This window comes from Piliocolobus tephrosceles, chromosome 3, assembly GCF_002776525.5.
Source record: "Piliocolobus tephrosceles isolate RC106 chromosome 3, ASM277652v3, whole genome shotgun sequence".
Classification (NCBI taxonomy): Eukaryota; Metazoa; Chordata; class Mammalia; order Primates; family Cercopithecidae; genus Piliocolobus; species Piliocolobus tephrosceles.
Window position 1 is genome coordinate 107,897,868 of NC_045436.1, and position 17,527 is coordinate 107,915,394.

Consider the following 17,527-nt stretch of genomic DNA (forward strand, 5'->3'; position numbering starts at 1 on the left):
GGATCTACGTGATACTTGCTGAGCAAATGTTCTGTGGTTCGCCTCCGCTCTCTTCTGAAAGTTACATGGACAGTAACCTTTAGCTCACGATTATGTTAAGAGATACTGTGTAACGAGTCGGGCCGGTATTTACAGATAGTATACACGTGAATGAACACACACACTCACAACTGCACAACAGCCCCGGGCAGGTGCACTTAAGAGGAAACGCGCACAGTCGGAGTCAGCCCGACCAGCTCTGTTAAACACCGCTGCGCTGGGCTCCGCGGGCCTCTGCTGCGTGGGAGGGCACCCAGGTCCACGCGCTGCGGGAGTCTAGGGCCCACTGGGACTTGCCGGCCGGGTCGGGCGGCGGCGGCGTGGGCGGTGAGCTGCGCGGTGATTGGCCCGCGCCTGCCGGGGCAGGGCGGGGCTGGCGGCGGCGGGGCGGGGCTGGCGGCAGGAGGCCGGAGCTCGAGCGAAGGGGGCGTGCGCGGCGGCGGCTGCCGTAGTTTCAGTATAAACAAGGAACCCGACTGGTTAGGAAGATTTTGTTTTTCTTCTTCCCGCGCGCTTTCGCTCCCTGTCCTTTGGTCGCATTTGTGGGCGCGCGGCACGCAGCCGGGAGGCGGAGGACTCAGAGTCCACCTGCAGGTAGGTTGTTCCCTGGCTGGGTTGTTCTCCCGGCGGGGGCACCACAGCCCGGTGGCTGGAACTCGGGACCCTGCTGAGCGCTGCGCTCTCCCTGGAGATCCCGGGGCCGCGCGGGGAGCGAGCTGGGCTCAGAGACTGCACCGGCTGGGTGCGCTCCGAGGTGGCGGGAGATCCCGAAGCGAGTGAGCGCGAACGCGGGCACCAAGAGCCGGGTTACAGCCCGGGACCGGGGGAGGGCCCCTGCCCGGCCGCTGCGGGCACCTGGGACTGCCGCGGCCCCAACAGGTGCGTGGCCGAGCCGCTGGAACCCGGGTAGGGACGGGCTTGGGTTGGGTTGTGCCTTCCCTCTTTCTCCCTGATCCTGCATGCAGGCCTTCTGTCTGGAGATCGGTGGTTTTTGAGGATTTGTCTTGAGTTGTAGTCGCGTCCATCATTTTTTTCATCCCTTCTTTCCTTCGTGTGCATACCTACGTTGATTCTTCCACTTCTTGGCTAGTTTTGTGTGTGTGTGTGTGTGTGTGTGTGTAGGGGGAGCTGTTTATTTTTGTTGTCAGTGCCATGTAATCTAAAGTCTGACTCGTAGGAAGGGGCAAGGGAACAGAAGTAACATACCCCCCACCGACAAGGTGATGTTCTGTCATCCTTCGGTGTTCACCTGGCAAACTTGGGAGACACTGAGTCGTATTGCTTTTGCCAGAGTTCAGTTGAATAGCCTCGGGTCACCTGCCTGGGGAATCTAAGATGAGCTAGAGGTATCTGGGAGCCTCGCGGGCAATCAGCTTAAGGGAGGCTCTTTCTAAGGGAGCTGTGAAAAACAACTTCAGTGCTGCACCAGGGAAAAGGGCGAGACGGGGGCTGGGGTGCGCGCGCCATTGTGTGTGGTTATGGACGTACCATTTCAATACGGCTTGCTGTCTTGCCCCAACCAAATCGGCGCAGTTCAGGCAAAAGCAACGTAGCTTAGTCCTCTGACACTGCCGAGGGTGGCACAAGTGTGGCACATAACACAAGGAGATTGTCTAGACTGCGATTTTCTCTTCGGAATGTAGATGTGTGTGTCCATCCTCCCTGATGAATTCGGTGGATATGGTGTATATAGATGAATATGCACACAAATTTGTGTATGTGTTTGGGCCGAACGCGTCTCCAAGGAGTCCTTCGTCAGCAGCACCATGTGACGACGATCAGGAACTGCTGGTGTGTGTAGATCTATATTTAGCTCAGATGGTCTAATGGCCGAGGGGAGGGTCTCTGAACGGGGTGCATAAAGGGGAAGAGTCTAGGGATCAGGGTGGTGCACTTTTGAATGATGTCTGGCCCAGTCACACTCAGATGGGGTGAATAATTGCCCTTTCCTCGTGAAAACAGTAGCTAGAGCTTGGCATGTGATGGCTGTGCTTTAATTTAAAACATAGTTGGACCATGGCAATAAGCCTCTACTAAGAAACAAGGAGGTTTACAGTTAAGCAGCGTGTGTACCTGGTTGGCGATTTGGGTGAAAATAACTGGTCCCATGAGATTTAGAACAAAAATAGAGTTGATTTCTTTTATAAAAAGAAATAAAAATAAAAATTCTTTGCTGTTGAGTTTTTCATAACAGAAAAAAAAAAAAAAAAAGAATGGCAGCTTGTTAAACCCTATCATTAAAGATAATTTTATTTTTTTAAGTGAGGGGCAGTGGTGGAGCTAGAGAGGAGGACCTTAGGGCACTTTTGACAGACATCAGGGTTTACAAACAACGTTATATTATGCCTTTCAAGCAGATTTTCTGGTGAAGATGAGATCAGCCACTGATTAACAAGTTTCTTGGCATTCTTCCACTGCATGCCGGGTCAATCCTTTGTTTTCTTGTAGGTGGCAATATTTGTGACTACTAAGTATACTGGCTTTGCACTTTCCAGTTGTCTAACGAAGTGTTACATTCTTAGAATTTATTTCTCCTATGGTGCATTTTCAGTCTTGCTTCATTTTATGTGCTGCATTGGATATTTTATCTGATACTACCACATCTAATACCTGGGAATCATACTGTCTTTTGGAGAAGAGAATCACCAGAAAACATTCACATGTATTGTCTCCCGCTAACCCCCTACAGCTTAGCATTAATAGATTTTTTATATGTGTGTGTGTATACACATATATGTATATATACACATATGTGTTTATATGTATAAATCAAAATATTTTAACAACACATACTTCTTATATGACATTTTATTCTTAGAACCTAAAATTAACTACTAGTTAATAGAGTACAATAGACCAAATAAAAACAATTCAGTACACCTTTCTGATGGAAAAAGACATGTTAAGAAAATTGAAGGGGAGAAACTGGGATCCCTAGTATGACTCAGGAGTGTTGGGATCAGTTTTGTCAATATCCACAGAGTACCTGAAAGAATTGGACTTGGGAGGAACATTGGGATGGCCTCAGGAGAGCACCTCCTTGGAAAGGAGATGGGTGAAAGGAGTGTCTTTTCCTTTGCTTGGGAGAAGAATCTAGAATCCTTGAAGCAGGGATTAGGAAACTTGATTCTGAGGCCACACATAATAAATGAAAAAGCTGTGAAAACATTTTGTGACTTCTTCAAGAGGCCAATTGCACTGTCGAAAATGCTGTTTAAGATTTATGGGATTTGTATTAGTAGTAGTTGAATTTGGGTATTGCCAGCCCACTCCCCTCACTTTTTCAGACCTATAGTTGTCCTTTTTGGTTCTCCAGTTAAAACTACAAAAAAGACCCATGCAACCTTTGCTTATCCTAAGGTGACAGATGTTTTAGCCTAGTGCTGCGGGCATATTTCTGCTTTGGAAATAAGGAGACTTGGGTTCTGGCCGATCTGGAGCCCTAATCAGGGATTTATTTTTTCTCTATGCCTGCAGTTTCTGTAAAACGACTGTGAGGAGTTGAATGGAGTGATTTATTAGTTTCTTTAGGTCTGTCATAACTGCTTTATTTTGTTGTACTACTGCTTCATGCATTTACACCCTGTCTTAGGGGTGGACTAATGAAGGGTGAAGTGATTTGCAGTTACATGTTCACCTACTTTCTAGATATGTGGAAATGAAGAGAGGAGAGTGAAATTTCTTTTTATTGATTAATTTATGTAGAAGTTTAATATTAAACTGCTTTTTGCTTTTGTTTTTCCCTAGGTATGAATATTAAAAATGATTATTAGAAAGGTTGGTGTCAGATTTTTTTTTGGCCTATTAAATCAATATTACTATCCATTAAATTTTTAAATTTGTTTTGAACAACCATTTTTTCTTAGGTTTATATTTATTATTTCATTTCAGGGTATGTCTGTGTCTGGAAATGATTCAGTTGATTCAAATTTTATTAGGAAACCCTGCTTAGAAAATTAGTTTAACCCAGAGAAAGTACAAATTAGCCTGGAGTACCAACATCTTTCTGTTGCTCTAAAAGAGAAAAATGGGGAGGGATGAATATAGTTTTTCAAAAATTCACAGCTGGAAAATTATCCCAGTAACCATATTACATACTAAAATATAAATAGAAAACTCTACTTTTTAATAAACATCCTCGGCGGGGCGCCGTGGCTCAAGCCTGTAATCCCAGCACTTTGGGAGGCCGAGACGGGCGGATCACGAGGTCAGGAGATCGAGACCATCCTGGCTAACACGGTGACACCCCGTCTCTACTAAAAAATACAAAAAACTAGCCGGGCGAGGTGGCGGGCGCCTGTAGTCCCAGCTACTCCGGAGACTGAGGCAGGAGAATGGCGTAAACCCGGGAGGCGGAGCTTGCAGTGAGCTGAGATCCGGCCACTGCACTCCAGCCCAGGCGACAGAGGCGACGGGAAAACCCCCCCTCTCAAAAAAAAAAAAAAAAAAAAAAAATCCTCATTAGGTATCAGATCATTTTCTTGAGATGAATTAGATATAGAAAAATAAAACCTTTTATTAAAGAGTGTTCTCCATATGATATTACTTAATTTGTGTTGAGATCTACCATGTATAAATGATGATTCAGCTACTCGTATCTCTGCTGTTCAGTATGGTAGCCACTAGTCATATGGGAATATTTAAACTTAAGTTTATTAAAATTAAACAAAATTTAAAATTTAGTTTTTCAGTTGCAATAAGCCACATTTTAAGTGCTAAGTAGTCACTTGTGGCTAGTGGCTACTGTATTGGATTGTGCAAAAGAAAAACATTTTCAGTATCCCAGAAAGTTCTTTTTGACAGCACTCAATTAGGTAATGATGATTTTGATTGTCCAGAAGATCATTTTTATTCTTCTAGGAAAAGGAAATATTTAATTCTCATTATAGATGAGCACCTACAATGTAAGGCATTATGAGCAAATGGCATTAGCCAGTATGTCTTCACCTATACAGTATGAGCTGTATAGTTCAATAATATGCCAAGATCACAAATACCAGTTTCTCAATATATTTTCCCCATAATGACTCTAGTTATCCTTTTGCTTTTCTAAACCAGCACTGTTACTGCTATCAAGTGCCAACCCTTTGAAAGACAAGGAATGAGGAGCCATCTACTGTCCAGTTTAGGAACTGCATGGAAGATGTAGATGATAGAAAGTTAATGCATAAAGAATTTATGCATTACATTATTTACATTCAATATGTCCTGGGTTCAGTTCCCACGTAGTAAAGATTTAGTTCATAGAAGAGCTTTAATTGACTCTCCAGGTCATGTGCTGAAATGTCATTTGTGTTTTAATAAACTGCTAACAACATATCCCCAAGACAAAACATGACAAATCTTAGCTTTGTTTTTCTTCCGAGGAAACCAAAGATAGTCAACTATTTGAGTCAGAATCCCCTTCCTCCATCAATTAGGAGTTAGTAAGGAAATCTTTAAGTGGCATCTAAGACAAATCAAGCAGAATGCAAATTCACTTTTTGTATGGATGCCGATAAATCAGGAAATAATATCACTATTTCATTGCAGAGAGAAATAGGATCTTCCTTCCTCAAAAATACTGATTTTTTTTTCTTTTTCTCCCTTAACTGTGAAATCTACTAAGCCTGTGGGACTCACTTTCAAAGAAGGTACTTATCTTGGAGTCTTGGAGTTTCTGTCTGTTCACATACCAAAGATGTGAGTTGACTATGAGTTGTCTTCTCTGTGTTGTTTACCCTCTCAATACGATACCTTTTTTTTTTTTTTTATAAAGGAGGTAAGCAGAGGTGTAGCATTTCTGCAGTTTCCAGAGATGCTGTTAGAAATCTCTGATTTAGGACTTCCTCTGAATGAGGACAGAAATGAGAAGATAATCTAGAAATTTTCTTTCTTTTTTTTTTTTTTACATAGAGTCTCGCTCTGTCACCTAGGCTGGAGTGCAGTGGCATATTCTCGGCTCACTACAACCTCTGCCTCCCGGGTTCAAGCAATTCTCCTGCCTCAGCCTCCCCAGTAGCTGGGACTACAGGCGCCCGCCACCATGCCCAACTAATTTTTTGTATTTTTAGTACAGATGAAGTTTCACCGGGTTAGCCAGGATGGTCTCGATCTGCTGACCTTGTGATCTGCCCGCCTCGGCCTCCCAGAGTGCTGGGATTACAGGTGTGAGCCACCGCACCTGGCAATCTAGACATTTTCAAACTTAAGTCATGTTTTAGATAGTGTCAGAAACTTGACTTTTACCTTTCACCCTGGCTCAAATCCATAGTTAGATACACCCTGTGAAGGTGCAGCCAATCTTGGTATGCTAGCAGGGCAAAAGGAGGCAGGCTGCAAGTACTTGAGATAACAGCTGGAGTAAAGCTGAAATATGTGAACTCTTAATTCAGATCTATGCAACTTCAAGGGAGAAAAGGAAGAAACAAGTTGTGGAAGATGAATCTCACCAAAGGGCAAAGTTTCTCTGGCATCTAGATAGGAATTCAGGAACCAGTTATTCCAGGATATTAAATTAAACCTCTCCCCACTAAACAAATATGCTTTCAAAGTTCAGCTGTGATACGGAGGCCTTCGTCTACTTAAGTGTTTTTTTCTTTTTCTTTAATTGGGACACATGCCCAACATTTGAACAGAAGCTAAAATATTATGGTCAACATCAAGGCGTTGGATTTATTAGATATTTCACCAAAGCACTCTATGTATGATGAAATAGGGATTGAAAAAAATAAACCTTTTTTTCTCTGACTCTTAAATTTTCTGTCTCATTCCAAGTGTAGAGGAAATGCTGACTGGACATTCTGGTAGAGATTTACAAAGCACCTATTGCAGACATTGAGGGATAGCTTTTGATTTAGTTCCCATACCCATCTTTTCCTCAACCTCTTTTCCAATTTGAATTGTCACCTGAAACCACCCTATCCTGGTGCACCTGCTTCATCATAAATAACATTGTGCAAAAGCAGTCACTAATTCAAACACAGTCTGCTGTTTAGAAAAAGGCAGCTTTTCATCTGGTGCTTTAGTGGGTTTGAAACCATTAGGCATGCCTTTCAAATCCATTCATATCGTAAATCACCCAGAGCTTGCTTCCTTGCTGCTGGATCAATGTCAGGCTGAACTTTTTCAGGGTCCTTGGAAGAACATGATCTATCTTTGTGACCAAATTAGCTGCCTCTGTAAGATGTCTTGTCTGTCAACTAACTTTTCAAGTTCCCAAATTAATTTTAACAAAGAACATTCATCTTGTATACCTGGGCTGGGTATATCTTGACTTCCTGTTGGAAGATTTTCCAGCATAACCTGTAATCTATATGCTAATTTTGGTGGCTCTACACTTTCTTTTCGCCTGGTTCATTGTTTTAAAACCAGAATCTGTTTCCCATTATCTCCCTGCATCTCCTCACATCCTAAAGTGCTGCCTCAATTTATGCAGAAAAGAAAAGAAAAAGCCCATTTCAATAGCTGTACCCAAGCCAAAATAATTATGATTATTTTATTCTCTTAACTCAGTTTGATTGGTACTACCTGAAAATACAAGAATTCCTTGTATTTTCTTTTCTTTTCTTTTCTTTTTTTTTTTTTTTTTGATAGAGTTTTGCTTTTTTTGCCCAGGCTGGAGTACAATGGCACGATCTTGGCTCATGACAACTTCTGTCTCCCAGGTTCAAGAGATTCTCCTGCCTCAGCCTTGGGAGTAGCTGGGATTACAGGCATGCGCCACCATGCCCAGCTAATTTTGTATTTTTAGTAGAGATGGGGTTGCTCCATGTTGGTCAGGCTGGTCTCGAACTCCTGACCTCAGGTAATCTGCCCACCTCAGCCTCCCAAAGTACTAGGATTACAGGTGTGAGCCACCACGCCCGGCTTAGGAATTTCTTGTTTTCTAAGGGGCCGTTCTTGAAAGTGTTAGACCAAGGTTACTGTCAGAGCCACCATGTTCTCCTTCCTTGGCATAGAGAAATAATATCTAGGTTCTGTACAGGGCAGCACATGGACTTCTTAATCTGGGGTCTGTAAATTCCCTGAAAGTATATGAAAACTGGTGTGTACATTTCTCTGGGGGTGGTGATGGGGAGAGGTTTGTGATCTCCCTAAAAAGTTAAAAGCCACTGACTGAATTGAATATATTCTGAGTTGTAAAGAACTGACTTACAAATGCAACTTCGTAAGGTGAGAATAGCTTTTGAGATGAACCTGCTCTCTGCTTTATGTATTATTGGTAGGATTTGAATAAAGTCAGCAGCTTTTTCTTGTGTCTCATACAAATCTCTTTTTTCTGAAGGAATTAGCTACTTTGAAGTTGGACTTTATGGTAAATTAATGCCAGTATTTAACTTGCTGTTCCATCCACATATTCTAATTTTGGAGAAGAGTCAGTTTTTCCTGAACAAAATTTTTCGTTAGCTGGTCCCCATTGATAGGTATGTTGAGTTAGGCAAAATTTGTACTAACGACAGATGGCAGACAGTGGAGAGGCTAGTTTTGAGGCTGTGTTGCAGAGTGTAGAGAGGAGTAAGTTGAGAGTTTATAGGATCTCAGAGACAGAAAATATTAGTTGTGGAAGCTGGAAGGAGAAGATTTGCTGCCAATAAGGAAGGCATGAGAACTGCACTGACTGAATGAAATAAATAGAAGTTACGGGTTATGAGCAACCTTACCCTGAGCCTTTCTTTCCCTGGAGAAATCATTAGGAAGTGATTCCTGGAGTTAATAGTGCCCAGGGATAAATACTTGTCTGGATTCTCATGCCCAGTACTTTGAATATTGGATTTATTTTCTTAACAAGAGCTAAACCAATATTTAGTCTTTTGGTCCTCACTTTTCAATTCCAGAACTGAAGCAGTTAAAACAAAAGACCCAGATATCAAGTCTGAGGAATACGGAACGAACAGTGGCTCTTGGTGTGTGGTTAACAGGAGGGAAGATACTTTAGAGAAAACAGACTACTATATTTGTCTTCTTAGGTATTTAGAATTCTGTTCCACAAACAGTGCTTTCTGTACCATTCTGCTGATTTTTCCTTGTGATTATCAAGCGCGTCTATTACACAGGCAGTTGATCCTTCCAAAAACAGCTAGACTGGCCACTTGTTAGACATTGTCCAGCAATGAGTGATGAATACTGTGAGCCATGATTTTTCTCTTGGTCATTTCTTTCATTAAATTTTTTTTTGCTGGAAATCTATAAAATACACATGAGCAAATATTACTATATTTCATTGAGTCTAAGAGGCTATCCATTGTTAGATGCTCTGTCATTGCATATATCACTTAAAAAGACTGTTAAGTAAACATGTTTTTTTACCATTCAACTGTTTACACACATCCCAGTTTTGAGGATGTTATAATGTTTTTTAAAGTCCATACTAGAATCTGTGGAGTCTCTGTGTCTTGATGACACCATGCTTTGATGGCAAAGGCCAGTAGCTTAAATACTGCTGTTGACAGTTGAACTTTTTAATAAGAGTAATTAATGGTACTAATACTTCTTTGGAGCAAGGATTTATGTAGACCATGTAAAACGTGTGAGTTATCCTAATAGCCTACAATTTGAGACAGACTGATAGGATTTTCGTTTAATGATTAAACATTAGAAGTTCAAAGAAGACTATTTGCAGCATATCGTGATGTAGTGTAATAAATTTTGAATCTGGAATCAGAAGACCTAACTCTGAAACCCTACCCCACTTGTCCCTTACTCCATGTCTAACCCCAAGCTAGTTATTACAGTTTTTCTGAACCTCAGCTGCTTATGTAGCCTGCCAGATGAGGTGGTTGTAGAATCCAGGAAGGCATTTGTAGTCAGTAAACAATTACACAAATGGAGCCATTGAAATTCTCAGAGCCTTCTGCATCACGGATGTCGTGAGAGAGACCTGGAGGGGGGTTTCAGAGAGTAAAGGTCTGTGACATGTGAAGACATTCTCCAGCACACAGTATCCCATAGTGAGAAGAATTATGACTAACGAAGGGAGAAGGGATTAAGGAATTGAAAAGGTTCTGTCTGGAGTATATGGGGAGGTAGAAAAATAAGACTATTGTGCATAATAAATAAGGGACTGAAGTGACTTGAATCTCAGGAGTTAGTTATTGCTATGTGCAAGGTCAGCAATCAAGGTGGTTTCATGGGAAAATGAAATCAGCTAATTAGCAGCATAACTTTGGGCTCATTAGAAGGCAGAAAATAGCCTGTGACATAACTCTCTTCTTACAGTTGATTTTTAAATACAGTAAGCCATAACCCTTATTCATTTACCTCAGTTTGGTTTCTATCGCTATTTGCATTATTTTCTTTTGGTGCCTTGTTGGAGGGAGTTTTCTAAGTATTGATACTTTGCACCTCTTCAAAGAAATACTACGAGTGATATAGTTCCAAAAAACAATACACAGTCTTTTGCCATTGCTCTAATCATAATGCTCTAAGAAGAACCTTGCGCTAAAGAAGATAAGTAGTTTTGTTATTATTTAGGATTTTGGAAGGGATAAACAAAATTGGAAATAACAGGTGGAAAACATACCTGGTGGTGGTGTTGAGGGTTTGAAGATTTCACAGCCATTAAGTGCCCGAATTAGGGCTTCACTAAATCTGAATCTTTGTCCAGATCTGAGCTCTTGTCTACTCTGCAGGAGTAAATAATTAAGAAGTGCAAATACTTGGTGGCTTTTGGTGCTGATTCCTTGAAAACAAAATCTGAGTGACCCATGACCATTTTATGGGTTGGTGCTTACTGCTAATTAGCCCGTGCCCGGAGAGTACTTGATGCAGGGGAGTTCCATTCAGCAAGAGTGTAGCGATGTGCTGTGGCCTCATTGCTGGGTCATCTTAGCCTGGTCACCTTACCCCCTTGGGTCTCAGTGTGCACATTTATAAGAAGAGGAGATTGGACTAGATTGTGATGGCACATGGGCTGCGTCTCCTTCCATGACTGTCTGACAGTCATTGCTAATCACTTAGAACCTGCATTCTCCCACTGAGTTACAGCTTGCATATCCTCCTTGCTCATCCTCAGGCCTTTAGACAACCACTTGAATTGCTTGCAGTTGGAAAGTGAAATGAAATGTTTTCCAGATCCTGGGCCAGGTGATTTCTGTGGTTCCTTTGAATATTTATGATTTTCTGATTTTTTGGAATTCCCAAATCCTGGCCAACCATCTCCCAAAAGTGCTTTGTTAGAATGGTTGTACTAGCAATGAGTAAGTGCTCCAATGAAGGAAACTGTGTGGTTCCTGAAAGAAAAAATCCCGATTCCAAGGGCATGACGTTCCTCATGCTGTATGTGAAGGACACTGTGGTTATAACCATCTAAAGCTTTTCTAAGCCAGAGGCAACCAAATCCAGACAACGAGTTCTTTCTCAGTTATCTGAGGGAGCTTTTAGGTGCCTCTAATCTCAGGTCCCTGCCTCCTAGTTTGAGGACATTATGAGTTTCTCAGGGCAAGGACAGACTGGCTCTTTTTCTTCCCACCAAGGATGGCCAGTTTGCAATGATTATATTGCACAGGAGTTGTACTCATAGAAACCTGGCAATTTGAAGAGGAGAGAAATGTACCTTGTCTATTGCCTTATAAAATGTTAACATTGAATGATTTATTTATTTAACTGCAGTTCCTACATGTGAGGTCTTGCCAACTAAGGGTGTGTGCAGACTATTTGTGTTAATGTTATATCCCATAGTGCCTGACCCTTTGGCTGTTATGACTATGTGCTACCTAAAGGAGAGCCATGGAGCCAGTGACCCCGCTAGTCACAAATCCCTGTGGATAGAGTGGTTCCCAGTCAACACCTTCTTCCCATTTGTGGCTTTTTCATGGATCCCTTTAAATTGTCCCTCAGCACTGGTTTGTGGAGGGGACAAAATACCCAGAAATGAAGTTGGTTTTTATTTCCTGTTTATTTTTCTTGATGTTTCTTTTCTCTAATTCTGTTTTCACCGGCCAGGTTGGCTTTGATGATGGATGTTTTCTCTTAATGTCCCACCCCTGGCCGCCCCCTGCTGAGGCACGTGCACAGGTTGTGGTGCTCTGTATACCCATCAGCTGTAGCTGGAACAGATGCTCAAGGAGTGATGGATGTGACTTCTCAGACAGGGCTCCACGCCCCTCCCACATTGAGATGCAAATATCTTTTGGCATCTTGAAAAGAAAGATTAGTCCAGGTTGTGTCCTCCTGCTGCCTCCACACACCCTGTCCCCGTCAGTCCACGACTTGGAGTATGGCTCCCCCTCATTGTTTGCCTTCTGAAGCCCCCAGTCTCTGCAGCTCTTCAATGCCTCCATTGTGCAGACGTGGTGCCAGAGACTGGGAGTCTGTTCTCAGGGCCGGGTGCCGTCCCTAGGAATTCAAGTAATAACTTAATAACCTCTGCCGTCTGCAGAGCACCCTCTGACAAGGCCTTTGTGAATTGCAAAGTAAACAGATGGAGAGGAGCAACTTATCTCAGGACTGTCACAGTGCTCCTTGTTCCCAAATCGGGTGCCTTCTCAGCCTGCATGTTTATTGAGAACTGAGGCTTTACAAGATACTACCCCACAGCCCCAGGAGAATTTAACAGAAAGGGGAGAAAGTCAACAGCATCTGATCTTTCAGTGAAAACTGAGGAGTCTACATGAAATCTTGTGTGTACATGTATACATATATAAACACGCACACAGTGTACTTTAATTCTAGGCCTACTTTGCAATTTAGTGTTTTCAGCTTCAGTTTTGGTTGTCTTCAAGTCCTTCAGATAGATCTTCAGTGTTAGGTAACTTTTCCCAACCAAATTTTAAGGTGTACACATTTCCACCTTAGGAAAATTGTTGACTCCATGCGATAAAGCAATCGATGTTCAGTTCCCTTGCCCCTTTCACCATCTGATGTGAAGGAGTGACATCTAAATATGACAGCCAGAGACTTGAGTTTAAGTCCAGAGTGGGCCCCTTGGTCTAAGCGTTGTATGATATTTGATGGGAGTGGTACTCAAAAGTATGATTACATGTGGTACTCAGAGAGCAATTTGGTTCTCGATGGGCTCTGATACTGTGTCAGAACCTGAACTACTATTTTAATTGCCTATTCTCTCATTACTGTTAAATCTTAGTGCCTATTAAAGCTTACCTTTATTTTCATACTGCATATTGCTGACATTATATTTTCTTCTTTTTTATTCCTTTTAGGAAAGTATGCCTCAGACTCCTCCCTTTTCAGCAATGTTTGACAGCAGTGGTTACAATCGAAACCTCTATCAGTCTGCAGAGGACAGCTGTGGAGGGTTGTATTACCATGACAACAACCTCCTCTCTGGATCCCTGGAAGCACTCATCCAGCACTTAGTACCTAATGTGGATTACTATCCAGATGTAGGTATTCATGTTTCTCTGAAACACATCCTTGGCAATGAGTAGAAATTACAGTACAGTAGGCAGGGACCATAGATAATACAGAATTATCTCTAGGTTGCTGAGAATTTTTCTAATAAGAAATTGCATATTGATTATCAAGTGCATTGAAATCAAGTTGAGCCTGGATAAGGATCAGATTTTGGTATACTGTGCATATCAATTTCTTTTCAGTTTAGTTACTACATTGTAGACAGTGTGATACCATCTAAATGAAGTATCTGTAGAGTTGATTCATGCATATAACTTAGTCCTTAAATAGAAATGTCAGAGAACATTGGATGCTCCCAGAATATATAATGCCTTTTTTGTTTCCAAGATCATCACTATGCTAAGAAAAGTGAATGTAACCAAGGAAAGTATATGGAAGAGAAAACAAGGTTTATGCTCAAGATGTAATTCTTTATAGATTCAACATCATGTGACATGGTTGCTTTGTTTTACCTTGGTAACCTACATTTATGTAACTGAATCTAGGGAATTTGTTATATGTTTTCTCAGTCTTTACAGTAATTCCAAGAGGGAAGAGAGGAGAAAACTAATTCAGAGTGTTGAGTATTTGCTCATGGTCTCACTCCCAGCATCAGCAGTCAAACACAGGTTTTCTTTCTGGGACAAATGACTTTTTCCCCTTCCCTGTGCTACAGCTACCTCTATGGAATTGAGCTTAGTAGTAGGAGATTTGCTGAGCAGCTGGTTATTGATAAAGATCTCATGAAAATATCTAGAGACTGCATTCATTTGTCTTTATAAATTTAATGATAACGTTGGTGTGCAAAGGATAGTTCGTGCTTGCCACAGTAATTCACCATAGTGTTTCTTACTGAGTTATCTGTGTATTTTGTTACATGGCATTTTCAGATATGTTGCCACACAGGGAAGACTTGTAACCAAAAGTAAAAGGGATCCCTTGTTCAGCCCTGTAAGTGTTTATGAGCTAGTAAAGGCGCCTAAGGAAAAAAGAAAAATCCCATGGAATTTCTCTTTTCAATGGGAGTCTGAAATTGTTATAACAAATAAGCACTACTTCATTACTGGCTTCTTGGGAGACAATGTGGTTAAAGAAAAGTATATAGTGTTATATTGTGCTTTATTAAATTGCTTTGCCTTTAAGCAAATAAATAGGTTACTTGAAAGCCTGCCTTTGAATGTTCTGACACAAACACTTTAGTGTGACATGCTAGACACCCTGGAGAATTCTTGAGTGTTATGTGCATTGGGTAGGTAGATTTTTTTGTTGTTATTTTTTGTTTGGTTTCCGTTGAGTTACAGAGTATTTGGACACACAACCATGTTTTGTATGGGTAGTATATTCAAGTAAGATTTATCTCTCTGGGCTGAATTTCATTCTTCTTCACTAAAGTGAGTTATGTGTCTTGGTATCCTGGCTCCCTGAGGATGGATGTGAAAATGTGCTCTGAATGATTCCAGGAGCCAAACTTATCCTGTACTTCTGTTATTTTTAGTATGGTTTAAGAGAAAACATACATCAGAAGGTAAAGGAGAAATTAATCTTACACCGTTTTACTACTAGTAGGCATTACTTTTGAAACTGCAGCATATTAACTTGATCAGGAGAACTTAATGAAATAAGATGTATAGTATAAAGGCAAGATATTAATTTTAGAGAGAATGTAACAATGATGACTTTTTTCTCTTGCTGCAGAGAACATACATATTTACCTTCCTACTCAGTTCTCGGTTATTTATGCATCCTTATGAGCTAATGGCCAAAGTCTGCCACTTATGTGTTGAGCACCAGAGACTCAGTGATCCAGATAGTGATAAGGTAATGGTACATTTTTAATATTATAATATTACAGTTTGTTTTATTAGGAATGCTGACTCTATGGCTTAGATTTTTGTGAAGTTGGTTCCTTAAGTAACCGGGGCTTATCCCCAGGCTGAAGTGCATAAATGGCATTGCGCTATGCAAGGGGAATTGTGAATGGTATAAAGAATAAAGAACACAGAATAAATGAAATGTAGCCTGGGTGCAGGTGGCTCACGCCTGTAATCCCAGCACTTTGGGAGGCCAGGGTGGGCAGATCACCTGAGGTCAGGAGTTTTGAGACCAGGCTGGCCAACATGAAACCCCGTCTCTACTAAAAATACAAAAATGAGCTGGCTGTGGTGGCGCACACCTGTAATCCTGGCTACTCCGGAGACTGAGGCAGGAGAATCACTTGAACCTGGGAGGCAGGTTGCAGTGAGCTGAGATTGCACCACTACACTCCAGCCTGGGGGACACAGTGAGACTCTTGTCTCAAAAATCAAAGACATTAAAAATTTAAAAATTGAAAAAAAATAAGTTAATTAAATGCAATTGAGAATCCCTAGGTCCTGCCTTAAGTTGGTGGCACTTGGCATTGACATGGAGGGAGAGGGACTGGAGCTTCTTCTTCATCCCTAAAGACTTTGCACTAGAAGTTTCTCAGTGACACTGTTTGTAACTATTTATTTGATGTAGTCCATAGTGATAAATATCACTGAATTAGATTTGCTTTTTCTCCCTAGAACCAGATGAGAAAAATTGCACCCAAAATCCTTCAACTCCTCACGGAATGGACGGAAACATTTCCCTATGATTTTCGGGATGAAAGAATGATGAGAAACTTAAAAGATCTGGCTCACCGGATAGCCAGTGGTGAAGAGGTTGGTAACCTGAATTTAGCACGGCCACTGGAATTCCCAGGCAGAGCCTGGGTGGGAAATGGTACTGAATTATGCATCCTAATCTCCATTGCTTCCTCTCTGTTTTGCCTCTGGGCAAGCCCTCCACATCACATATTGGTCGGTTTAGTATGTCAAGTGAGAATGATTATACCATCCCACTTCAAAGGGATATGATCTAGAATGTTATGTGATTCATTTGGGGCTATGTTCATGTCAACTCATGCACAGGATTTATGTTGTAAGTGTATTTTAATTTTACTTCACTTTTACCTTTTTTCCTTCCAAAAAGGTTTAACACAGCTAGTTAGGTAATAAATGGCATGTTAATAGATATAAACACTAGTGGATACAAAGTAAATAACATTAATGTATTAACCAATGATAAATAGTAGATTAATAAATCATAAATAGAAATAGACATTCTGGGCTGTGGCAGGAAGAAAACAAATATGCTTCTGTTGAGAATGAGTAGAGCAGGACAGGATTGCTGTGGTATGAGTTTAAGTTCCAGGTAAAAGGGATATATAGCTGGTCATGTGATATTCACTGTCAGAAAAGGGGAAGTATAGTAATTATTGAGGGAATTAAATTAAAAATTTAAAAACTTTCTTCTGAAGAACTTTGTATAGGGTCATAGAATGAGATCCTAGAAACTGTTCTTTATGGTGTTTACAACACCTTCCTGGATAGAAACTGAATTCATAGATTCATGTGTGAATGAGCAAAGGTAATTCTTGGGGGAGGAGAAGACTGAGGAAATGAGGCAAGTCTTCCAGTGCTCAGAAGTTAATTTAAGGATAGAGTCTAGTATAGGTGGAGATTGAACGTAAGTCTCTTAGATAGTCTTTCATAAATATCACTTCCCTCAGTTGAGTCTTTGATAAGCACTAACTACTAGCTGTGCAAATCCAAGGTTATCCTTTTGGAAGCACGTCTGGAGGGCTGGTATTCTGTGTTGAGACTTGCTGGGCAAGGATGGCCTTGTAGTTTCCATGTTGCAGGTCAACTTCTGGGAACAAGTGGGTTAGGCACAGATACACTTTCACCTGGAAAAAGTAGATGAAGCATTTGGCAATGATGGTGCATTTCATTCGTCTTAAAATGCATTTTCCATTATGAATAACCTTCCTTGAGAACTCTTTCAGTGGTGTGCTACAGCATATAACTTGATACCCTATCCTTTTTTTCTGAGACAGAGCCTTGCTCTGTTCCTCAGGCTACAGTATAGTGTTGTGATCATGGCTCACTGCAGCCTTGACTTCTCTGGCTTAATCAGTCCTCCCACCTCAGCTTCCCTAGTAGCTGGGACTACAGGTGCATACAACCGTGCCTGGCTAATTATTTCTATTTTTTGTAGAGACAAAGCCTCACTATGTTGCCTAGGCTGGTCTCGAACTTTCGGGCTCAAGCAATCCACTGGCCTTGGCCTCCCAAAGTGCTGGAATTACAGG

At 41.4% G+C, this 17,527-nt stretch overlaps 1 protein-coding gene across 2 annotated transcripts in view; it reads left to right on the top strand.

The window, feature by feature from the left end:
• The first annotated feature begins 493 nt into the window (after positions 1 to 493).
• Positions 494 to 17,527, top strand: part of RASGEF1B (RasGEF domain family member 1B) — a 45,050-nt gene continuing 28,016 nt past the window's right edge. For both annotated transcript variants that reach the window (XM_023222559.2, XM_023222560.2), the window contains exons 1-4: positions 494 to 633; positions 13,179 to 13,361; positions 15,067 to 15,189; positions 15,918 to 16,055. In XM_023222559.2, the coding sequence (XP_023078327.1) occupies positions 13,185 to 13,361; positions 15,067 to 15,189; positions 15,918 to 16,055 (438 nt within the window). In that variant the 5' untranslated portion in view covers positions 494 to 633; positions 13,179 to 13,184. The remainder of the gene's footprint in view (positions 634 to 13,178; positions 13,362 to 15,066; positions 15,190 to 15,917; positions 16,056 to 17,527) is intronic.